This window comes from Semicossyphus pulcher, unplaced genomic scaffold (genome assembly GCF_022749685.1).
Source record: "Semicossyphus pulcher isolate SPU_LCO1_2020_fin unplaced genomic scaffold, fSemPul1.0.p SCAF_5, whole genome shotgun sequence".
In the NCBI taxonomy this organism is placed as follows: domain Eukaryota; kingdom Metazoa; phylum Chordata; class Actinopteri; order Labriformes; family Labridae; genus Semicossyphus; species Semicossyphus pulcher.
The window spans coordinates 608,500-619,666 of record NW_027211726.1 but is presented as its reverse complement, the minus strand read 5'-3'; the positions used below and the strand labels follow the sequence as shown (position 1 = coordinate 619,666).

The 11,167-nt window shown below is 47.3% G+C and overlaps 1 protein-coding gene across 3 annotated transcripts; it reads left to right on the top strand.

The window, feature by feature from the left end:
* Positions 1-1,206: 1,206 nt before the first annotated feature.
* anp32e (acidic (leucine-rich) nuclear phosphoprotein 32 family, member E) lies at positions 1,207-10,942 on the top strand. 3 transcript variants are annotated; one of them, XM_069681960.1, is made up of 7 exons: positions 1,207-1,358; positions 4,320-4,469; positions 4,785-4,907; positions 5,244-5,406; positions 5,488-5,579; positions 7,877-7,922; positions 8,009-10,942. In XM_069681960.1, the coding sequence occupies exons 1-7, from the start codon at positions 1,305-1,307 to the stop codon at positions 8,092-8,094; spliced, it is 714 nt and encodes a 237-aa protein (XP_069538061.1). In that variant the 5' UTR covers positions 1,207-1,304; the 3' UTR covers positions 8,095-10,942. The 3 variants fall into 3 exon arrangements, with proteins under 3 accessions (XP_069538061.1, XP_069538060.1, XP_069538059.1); XM_069681959.1 differs by having other exon boundaries at positions 5,488-5,597; XM_069681958.1 differs by having other exon boundaries at positions 5,488-5,615.
* Positions 10,943-11,167: the final 225 nt, after the last annotated feature.

Here is an 11,167-nt window from a genome sequence, read left to right as displayed (position 1 = left end):
ACAGACGTTTTCTAAAAATATATCTGACCTTGGAAAAATTAAAATAAGGCAAAAATGAACCCCAACAACAGCTGCTAAATAGACACTGTTTAAGAGCTTCTAATCTCAGCTACACCCATACATCTAAGTGTATTGCTTCTGTATTTATCCATGTTACATGAGAAGTTTCTCTTTACCTTTATTAAAGCAGTTAACAATACAGTCATTTGGGGAGTGAAAAACATGATAAATGAGCACCATGTGCTGTGGAAGACTGTGTGACATGACTGAAAGCTCCAGAACTGCTTGTAGACTGCATATAAGGTCTCTATGTAGTGCTTTATATAGACTGTATAATGTCTTTATATAGACTGTATATAATTTCTTTATATAGACTACAATGTCTTTATATAGACTGTCTATAATCTCTTTATATATACTATATATAATGTCTTTATTTAGACTATAATGCCTTTATATAGACTGTATAATGCCTTTATATAGACTGTATATAATCTCTTTATATAGACTGTATATACTGTCTTTATATAGACTATAATGCCTTTATATATACTATATAATGTATTTATATAGGCTGTATTTAATATCTTTATATAGACTGTATGTATATAGACTGTAAATGTCTTTATATACACTGTATGAAATGACATTATATACATTATATAGACTGTATACGTTCTTTATATAGACTGTATCTAAACTCTTTATTACAAGTGTAACTTTTGTCATCTAAAACTAAGGGAATGACTTATCAGATTTGATTGATGTGTTGTTAATCCAACCAAAGTCTGAGGACAAACAGAGCATTAGCCCTCAGCTAGCTTATGTTCCTGTAGCTTCAGTGTAGTTTGGTGAGCACGGTTTATTTAAGCCTTTAATTGAAGATTAAACATGTTGGTTGAGTTTTGTGTCTTTTTGCTGCTTTACTAGACAGTGAGGATAATAAATTTGTTGTTTTTACGACGAATTAACGATGATCATCATGATATTGGACAACTACAGCTCCCATGAGGCTGTCACAGGCTGTCAGTGGCTTTTGGGATATTACCGCCCAGCTCGTGGATTACGGCCGATCAGTCCTGATTGACGGGCTAATCGTCCAATCAGCGGTTGTAGAGAGGCACGCGGCCAACCCTGTGTGGCGTGGGGGCGGGGCTGAAAGGGAGGGGGCAGGGCGCGAGGTATCATGGAGGATCAGTAGGCAAACTGTGGCCATCAGAGGAGAGCAGCTACGGCTCTGATCCCCGGGAGTTTCTCAACTGTTCACCGCCCGCTTTAAAGCACCACAAACTGAATACTGCAGAATGGACATGAAGAAGAGGATCACCTTAGAGCTGCGGAACAGGAGCCCGACGGAGGTGAGCCTCTTTATTTTAATAACAGCTTAATTGTTGCTTGAAATAGCCCGCGAGGTGATGTGCGACCGGAGCCTGGCTGCTCCCCACCACTCATCACATGGAGACCGCTTAACGATAACACCGAGCTGCAGGTTTGCTTTCACACATTCAATCCGTTAAAGCTCTAATCGATCGAGAAATGGTTTGATCAGATACCGCCTGCCGATGGATGTGGAAGCATCTCAGCGGCTCCCTCCGTCCACCCGCCCCCTGCTCCTCTCCGTTGAACCCCGTCTCTTCGGGAGGCTCCACGGGCACAAATTACACCGTCAAACGCATTATACAGTACTGTATAGTGTGCGGTTCTTATCCTACCGGGACGTTAATGACCCCACAACAGTTTCCTTACCATCCCGTTCAACCGTGAACATAATTCACGGACCAACGAGGTGCACCTTTAACTTTTAATCAGTCACCGGCCGCTCGGAGGAAGTTGAACAGAAATTACGACATATACAGATTAGATTAAACGTAGCATGCAGACAGTAGTTCTGTGATAATATCGGTTGTTTATGCGGGTGTACCGGGTTGTTTTCGGAGCTCACCGCGGGCTTTCGTCCCGGAAAAAACACTGCGTGTCAACCTGCACAACAACGACGCTGGTTGGTGCTTCGTCGTTCTCTACGAGCGGACATCTTAAGTAGTGAGCGGCTTAAACTTCGACGGAAAAACGCACTTTTGGACAATAAATGAACAGTTTTCGTCGTTAAAAACGGATAAGAAGTAAAATTTGTGGCTATTCAAAGGTATTTTTAACGTTTCTGCGCGGCCGTACTCGGTGGCGGACGCGGGTCGGTCACAGAGACATTTTGAGTGGGCAGCTCGTGCTCGACAGTAACGCGTTACCCGCTTAACGTTACAGGAAGCGGATTAACGGCTGTTTCGACGGAAAATGATCGTGATATCGACGAATGTTTCTTGTCTGTGATCGTTAAAGAAGCTACAAATACTGCGTTACACCGCGGGGCGTTAGTGCACTGTGATTACCGTGTAACGAGGAGTGTTGCTGTTTGAATAACAGCGTCGTAACGAATCAAAATGGCGTTACTCGACGAGGCTTTAAAGGGAAACAGATTACTGTGTTTAGATGAGCCGTGTGATGAGCCGTCGGTTTGTAGTAGAATAAATAAAATTTACAGATGCAGTTTAAATAGATTAAAACAGAGTGTTAGTGTGAACGCGCTGTTACTCGGATTGTGTCGTCTCTCTTTATAAAGCAGAGTCGGTGCTCCGTGTGTGTGTGTGTGTGTGTGTGTGATTAAGTTATATAACCGGACTGCCAACCGTACAGCTCCATTTAAATAACACACTAATACACACTGTGAGCTCACCATTCACTATTAATTCACTTCAGCTCCAAACTGATCCAGCAGACGATCTGCGGGTGTCATGTTTTATGAATTGGGGGATGCCGGCAGATGGTGTGTGTGGAAGCTCACAGAAGACAACCCCCACCGCTCGCGCGCGCGCACACACAAACTCACACACATGCATGTAGATTATAGTAGGTTAAAGCCCCAGCGCGCACGCGCACACACGCACACGGTGTAGTGGTCTTCATTGATGCCTGTTGGCCTGCGGGCTGAGGCTCTGAGTCCCTGGTTATATAATCTGAGGAACCAGAGGAACTCTGGGAAATAAAAGCAGCCACCAGTGTGAACAAAGTCCTCCACAAGCTGCCGTGTCACACCAACGCTCTCCGTATTGTTGTAATCATCTATAGAGCTGAGTATGATCGTATTTGTTCTGGTATCTTCATCAGAGCTGAAACAAACACAAACTCGCTCTGAGACTGTTTTACTGTTTGAACAGATTCTATGTGATTTAGCTCAGGTACCTCCACAGGTGGGTGCATCAGATCACCTGAATAAACCGTATAAGCTTGATGAATGACTGTATTATATCATGTTGTGTTTTAACTACCTGTTCTCCAAACGTCCCACCCACAGACCTGCCCACCACCTTCACTGTTTTATATCATAACCAAAGTCATCTCAGACACTTTACAAACAGAGCAGGTCCAGACCGTACTCTTGTTATATTGTTTAGAGAGACCCAACATGAATCACCTCCAGTATCCACACAGCATCTTTATATACATGTACACAGGTGTGCACCAAAGCACCCGTCGTAAACTAACAAACACACATCCACTTATGCTGCCTGTGAAAGCTCAGATACACAATGACGTGTCAGAAACACAAGCGTGTATGTACTGCACAGAGCAACGTACATGTGTCAGTGAAGACGTGTGCGTGTACCGGTGTAGAAACACGCGGAAACAACACTCATGTAGAGAGATTAAAAAGACGACCGGCCCTTTGACTAACAGAATATTCTCTGGTTCTTCATCTGATGATCATAAACTGATTTAGTTTCACTTTATCGCTTTAAGACGAGGAGCATCACAAAGTCACCCGGTGCTCTGGTGAGTTAAAATGAGCATGTTTGAGTGAAGTTGGGCCGATACCGGAGGTCGATTCTGATGCTGATATCTGATGAATATATATCCACTGATTTAAAAACATAAACCCTTCAAAACAAACAGTCTTTATATGATTCCCTGTTTTTAAACATAAATCCAGATGAGACATCTGACATCAGTCAGTCCGAATATTTGCTGATCATCAATAACATGATCGATTAACAGATGAACAGCTCTGACCTCTATGCAGTCAGCTCTGCTCATCAGCAGCCTCTAGTGGACGTCAGAGGAACTGCAGCTGTAGGCTCATGTAGGTCAAGGTCGACTTTAATGTCGTTACACAAGTAGACAGGAGAGCTCCCAGTGATCCTGCAGGAGGCACTCAAATATAACGTCAATATGCAGTTTACACGAACTCTAATTAAATAAACTGATCACTTCTTCTTCTGTCTGTGTGATTGTCTCTCTGCCTGTCTCCCTGCCTGCCTGTGTGTCAGATCGCAGAGCTGGTGGTGGACAACAGTCGCTCTGCAGACGGGGAGGTCGAGGGTCTGACGGACGCTTTCACGGAGCTCGAGTTCCTCAGTATGGTCAACGTGGGTCTGAGCTCGCTGGCTAAACTGCCCTCTCTGCCTAAACTACGCAAGGTAACACACACACACACACACACACAAACGTGACAAACATGTTTGGTCTTCCCAAAAAAAAGATGGCTGCCATCTAGAATATAATTGACATGCTGGAGTATCAGACTGAACCCTCCATACATACGGAACATCAAAGGGGAGGAGGTGTCATTTAAGTCTAAAGGTTCCTCCTTCTCAGAGCCCTACCTGAGTCAGGTGTGAACATACAGACGAGACACAAATAGAGCAGAGCAGAAAGTTCCACATGTTATAATAAAGACGGCTACAGACGCTGCAGAACCTCCCTCACACGTCTGCTCGTTGTTCTGTTTCCAGCTGGAGCTGAGCGACAACAACCTGTCCGGCTCTCTGGAGACGCTGTCAGAGAAATGTCCCAACCTGACCTACCTCAACCTGAGCGGGAACAAGATCAAAGAGCTGAGCAACGTGGAGGCGCTGGTGAGACACACACACACACACACACACACACACACACACACACACACACACACACAATGTTTCCTGCTAACACTCACATGAGGTTTCACATGCCAGGTCCAACAGGATGTTTCCTGTTGCTAACATGCTAACACTATGTATCTTGCTAACACAGATGAAGATCAGTTACACACAAACACCGTTTTTCTTGATAATACAATATTTCCTGTTCACATGTTGCTTCTTGCTAACATGCTAACACTCCTTCTCCTGCTAACATGCTAACACTGTGTTTCCTGCTAACGTGCTAACAAAATGTTTCCTGCTAGCATGCTAACACTGTGTTTCCTGCGGCAGCAAAACCTGAAGAGCCTGCAGAGTCTGGACCTGTTCAACTGTGAGATCACGTCTCTGGAGGACTACAGGGAGAGCGTGTTCGAGCTGCTGCCTCAGGTCACCTACCTGGACGGCTTCGACCAGGAGGACAACGAGGCGCCCGACTCCGAGGCCGACGACGATGGTGAGTGCAGAACGTGTGTTTACCTGTATAACCCCAGCTGCTCCCCCTCCTGGACCGTCTGAACGTGGTCTCCTTTCACAGACGAGGACGGCGAGGACGGGGCGGGGCCGACCGGAGACTACGACGAGGAGGACGATGAAGAGGAGGATGAGGACGGCTCAGAGGGAGGAGAGGTGGGGCTCAGCTTTCAGGTGAACCGTGCAGATCAGGTGGGCAACTCAGGCTTCGGCCTGCAGGTCGATCCACAGCCGGCTCAGGCACAGGCCTCACCTTCCCATCATGCACCTGTGCTCAGCCAGGCAGAGACACAGGAGTCATAGTTTTAACTTCTTACGAGCAGTGATCGTGCTCCAGGTTTATCCAAAGTCAATCACACGGGTAGATGTACACTGACAGCAGGTACAGTGCAGCCCTGTGGGGGCGGAGCAGCTACAGCTCCGCCCCCACATCTATCATTCTGTAAATGTGGAGGGAGAGATGAATGACAAGTTACAGTTTCTCTGCCTGGGCTGACCTGAGCCGGTATCAGGGATCGACCGCAGGTGTGTCATCAGGTGTGACCGTGTTCTTGACCAGGTTCAGCACCAAAATGGCCGCCTCTGAGGACAAGTTAAAGAAGAGAAAAAACTGCACATGGTGTTCAGTAGTCTCTTTTCTTTGTTCAAAGCAAAACGTCCACACGCTTAAACATCACTGATTAGAGGATGATTGACTCATGACACTTCAAATAATAATTAATGATAATAATTAATAATTAATAAAATAATGTTTTTAGTTTTGTGTGCAGCCAAAAGAGTCGGTCTGATGGAGGTCAGCCTGGTCACTGTGACGTAGACGTGATGATGTCATTTAGAGCTTCATTAGTGTCGTCCAATCACAGACTAGATGCTCCTATTAGCTTTGTTTTATTTTGAAAGTACATACTGTCACCTTGTAGAGTTCTGTGTCATTTATTTTGAAAGTATTGACTGTCACTCTGTTGTGGAACTGAACCAAAACTTCCTCCTCCTTCTCCTCCTCCTCCTCCTCCTCCTTGTTCTTCTTCTCCTCCTCCTCCTCCTCCTTGTTCTTCTTCTCCTCCTCCTCCTCCTTCTTGTTCTTCTTCTCCTCCTCCTCCTCCTCCTCCTCATCCTTGTTCTTCTTCTCCTCCTCCTTTTTGTTCTTCTTCTCCTCCTCCTCCTCATCCTTGTTCTTCTTCTCCTCCTCCTCCTCCTCCTCCTTCTTGTTCTTCTTCTCCTCCTCCTCCTCCTCCTTCTTGTTCTTCTTCTCCTCCTCCTCCTCCTCCTCCTTCTCCTTGTTCTTCTTCTCCTCCTCCTCCTCCTCCTCCTCCTCCTTCTCCTTGTTCTTCTTCTCCTCCTCCTCCTCATCCTTGTTCTTCTTCTCCTCCTCCTCCTCCTCCTCCTCCTCCTCCTCCTCCTTGTTCTTCTTCTCCTCCTCCTCCTCCTCCTCCTTCTCCTCCTCCTTGTTCTTCTTCTCCTCCTCCTCCTCCTCATCCTCCTCCTCCTCCTCCTCCTCCTCCTCCTCCTCCTCCTCCTCCTCCTCCTTGTTCTTCTTCTCCTCCTCCTCCTCCTCCTTCTCCTCCTCCTTGTTCTTCTTCTCCTCCTCCTCCTCATCCTTGTTCTTCTTCTCCTCCTCCTCCTCATCCTTGTTCTTCTTCTCCTCCTTCTCCTCCTCCTCCTCATCCTTGTTCTTCTTCTCCTCCTCCTCCTCATCCTTGTTCTTCTTCTCCTCCTCCTCCTCCTCCTCCTCATCCTTGTTCTTCTCCTCCTCCTCCTCCTCATCCTTGTTCTTCTCCTCCTCCTCCTCCTCATCCTTGTTCTTCTCCTCCTCCTCCTCCTCATCCTTGTTCTTCTTCTCCTCCTCCTCCTCCTCCTCCTCCTCCTCATCCTTGTTCTTCTTCTCCTCCTCCTCCTCCTCCTCCTCCTCCTCCTCCTCCTTCTCCTCCTCCTTGTTCTTCTTCTCCTCCTCCTCCTCCTCCTCCTTCTCCTTGTTCTTCTTCTCCTCCTCCTCCTCCTCCTCCTCATCCTTGTTCTTCTTCTCCTCCTCCTCCTCCTCCTCCTCCTCCTCCTCCTCATCCTTGTTCTTCTTCTCCTCCTCCTCCTCCTCCTCCTCCTCCTCCTCATCCTTGTTCTTCTTCTCCTCCTCCTCCTCCTCCTTCTCCTCCTCCTTCTCCTCCTCCTCCTTGTTCTTCTTCTCCTCCTCCTCCTCCTCCTTGTTCTTCTTCTCCTCCTCCTCCTCCTCCTTGTTCTTCTTCTCCTCCTCCTCCTCCTCCTCCTTGTTCTTCTTCTCCTCCTCCTCCTCCTCCTCCTTGTTCTTCTTCTCCTCCTCCTCCTCCTCCTCCTTGTTCTTCTTCTCCTCCTCCTCCTCATCCTCCTCCTCATCCTTGTTCTTGTTCTCCTCCTCCTCCTCCTCCTCCTCCTCATCCTTCTTCTACTTCTTCTCCTCCTTTGGTCGTTGTGCTCCATCTCAGGACGATGACGAGGATGAAGACGACTATGCAGAAGAGGAAGAAGAAGGTGAGTGAAGCATCATGGGATGTTTTTCTGTCTGTAGATATCCTGTGGTCTCCTCTGATTGGTCGGTTCTCTCTCTCTCCGTGCAGAGGATCAGGCGGGCGTTCAGGGACAGAAGAGGAAGCGGGATGTGGACGACGAAGGGGAGGATGACGATGATGACGAAGACGACTAGTCGCCCGGCCGCCGGTCGTCTGTGTGTCGTCCTGTCCTGTTTCTGTCCGTCTCCGTCCTCCTCCGGACCCGACCTCCGCCAGACAACAACAAACTACACGATCAATCAGGGCCGCAGCAACAGGAACAGTGAGATCGATAGTTTCAGTAGAGAACCTCACCGCTTTATTTTAGAAAGATTTATCAGGACACGCCTCCCTTTAAACCTGCGTCAGGATCAAACTGTGTCTCCGTCTCCTCCCCTCATCCCACCCCTCATCCCGCCCCTGGCCCGGGACTCTGGTCCCGGTCCAAACGTCTCTGATTTACCAGCCTAAACAAATCCAAACTTCCTCCCTGCTGTGGACTGACTTCCTGTTAGCACAAAGGTGTGAAACCCAGAACTCATTGTGATGTCATTTCCTCCATCGGACCAGACTCAGCAGTCGGCTCTCCCTGCAGCTCGTATCAAACGGCTCAGAAGAATGCGTCAGGTGTTTCTGTGCTTCAGGGACGAACGCTCACTCTGGAACACACTTCCTGAAGTCCAGCTCAGACCACAAGACTCCTGCCTCCGTGTGTTGATCCCTGACGCGCCTGTTAAACTGGAGATCAAGATCTGGTTAACATGCAGGCTGTTAGAGCTGATCAGCAGATCATTCAACTGTGTTTAGTTTTAAATCTCAGATCAGCTTCAGACCAAAAATGAACCACCAGAGTCCACCTGAGACGGAGACCCTCTAAGTCTCAGTCCGGTGAGTGACAGCTCCGAACCGTCACGCCTGCTCTCCTGTTGGAATCAGGATGTTTGATCCGTCTTGGACTCATCGTGTCAACACTAAACCTGGTCTGAGATCAGTTTAAAGCAGCCGCTCGGAGGTTTCTGGTCTTCTGGTCTGAGCTGGTCTTTAATGGTTTTCTCTCTTTGAACTGGACCTGCCGTCTCGCACCTGCAGACTTTCCCTTTAATCTCTCTGAAGAGTCTGCCGGGAGTCTTGATCCCTTCTGAGACGACACACGAGTTCCACCTGCAACCGAAGCAGAAACCTCCCACAGGAGCTCCCACAGCCCGGAGACCGCTCTGCAGAACAGAGCCGGCCGGTCCCTCAGCCTTCATCATATCACTCTGACCCGTTCAGAACGGGCCGACAGTCCTCGTCCAATCAGATCACACCTTTAAAGAATCAGTTCCCCGGTTCTGCAGCCATATCGGACTCTGGACTCTAACAGGACCGTCAGGGTTTCAGGACCTCCGCTCCCCGTCACGTTTGGACCTTTAGTCCCTGATCCGGATGAGTAGTGATCACATGACTCTGCTGTCTCCGCCCTCCCACCTGCTGTAGACATGATGATGATATTCCCAGTGTGTGTGTGATTTATTGTAGGGGGTTTCCAGGGAAGATTCGGGGGCGGGTGGGAGCAAATCTTAGTCTGAGTGTTGTTTTTGTCCCTGAACAGCTGTTTTTAGTTTGATGTGAAAGCGAGCGGCTCGTCCTCAAACTGCCCGTCCCCTCAGACCACAGTGTGTCAGCCTTCAGGCTCCGCCTCCTCCAAATGACCTCATCCTCCAACTCAACCTGCAGCTCCTTATAAGGAAACCGTTTACCTGTGGTGCGTTCAGGTGCTCCTCGTCTCAGGAACAGAGAGCTGGTGTGAATCAATGATTCCAATGAGAGAGGTCAGAATCTGATCAGATGAAGTGAAAATAAAATAAATGACCTCATCAGACCAAACTGTCCAATCACAGGCCGCTCTGTCAGTCACATGATGCTTTATTTACACCTGTGACATGCTTCTGGCAGAGAGCACCTAAATGCATCATCATAGGTGTGCAGTGAATTATGGGATACATCAGAGGCATGTCGGTGTATGATGGAGGCGGAGCCTGAAACACACCTGTCACGTCTGATTCAGGTGTCACTGCTCTGCGTTGGATTCTTCAGCCGCGCGAGCAGAAACTTTTTACTTCCTCTGGCTGAAACAGGACCAGACCGACCGGACAGGAAAGAAACGATTAAACGAGGTGATAAATTAAAGATAATAAAGTTCTCTTAATGATCATCACACTGACAGGAAGTGTCCGAAACATTAGGAAAATAAAAGCGTAGTTCTTTATCTCCTGACCGGTCGTGTTTCTCGTCCTGCTGCAGCACAATCTGTACAGCTCTGACTTTTAAACTGCTGTAAACTTTTAGCTTCTCTCTCATTTACACTCTTAAAAATGACCAACCACCTACACAGCTTCCTGTGTCACAGCATGCGCAAAGGATCGTGGGAAAAAGATCGAGGCTGCAGTCAGATGGGAGGTTTTCAGGCTCTGCTGTCGATGAAATTTACAAGTCCTTATAAAAAACTGAAACCTTTATTCTGACAGGAGCGTAGCGGTCGTGCGTCAGTCGTGTTTTAGGTTCGATTCCCGTCAGAGATGATTCCATGAGTGTGTTGCTGTGAGAGGCCAGTGATATGCAACAGAGAAACCTCTGAGTGATCGCAGCCTCGTGTTGAGACGCCACGTTGTTAAAGGGGCGTGTTGTTTTTAAGAGTGTAAAAGGTCAAAGGTCACGCCTGTCAGACCTGCTGAGGTCACTTCTAACTGGTTTTTAAGGCAATACTGTAAATAGACTTTCAGCTCAGTTTCAGGTTTTGTTTTTATTGTTTTTAAAGAATAAAATAATTTTACAGATGTTTTTGTTTTTCTGCAGCGAGGTGATAGTTGACCCGCGTCTTTGACCTTTGACCCCAGCTGTTACTTTCCCTCCATCATCCTGTCTGTGGGGAAAACACTGTGTTTGACTCTTTGTGGTGTAATGAAAATACTGAGGGGTTTTGAATTAAAAAAATCTGAAAGGAAAGAGGTTGTGTTTTTAAGTGTTTCCTGTTTCTCTTTAAAACGTCCAGAAACACCTGAACTCATCGTGTAGTGTTTACTTTAAAATGTCCAGAAACACCTGAACTCATCGTGTAGTGTTTACTTTAAAATGTCCAGAAACACCTGAACTCATCGTGTAGTGTTTACTTTAAAATGTCCAGAAACACCTGAACTCATCGTGTAGTGTTTACTTTAAAATGTCCAGAAACACCTGAACTCATCATGT

Coding starts and splice junctions, on each gene's coding strand:
- anp32e (XM_069681958.1), top strand. CDS start 1,305: ATGGACATGAAGAAGAGGATCACCTTAGAGCTGCGGAACAGGAGCCCG. Junction 5,407..5,487: donor CTCCGAGGCCGACGACGATG/GTGAGTGCAGAA, acceptor CTCCTTTCACAG/ACGAGGACGGCGAGGACGGG. Junction 5,616..7,876: donor AGGTGAACCGTGCAGATCAG/GTGGGCAACTCA, acceptor GCTCCATCTCAG/GACGATGACGAGGATGAAGA.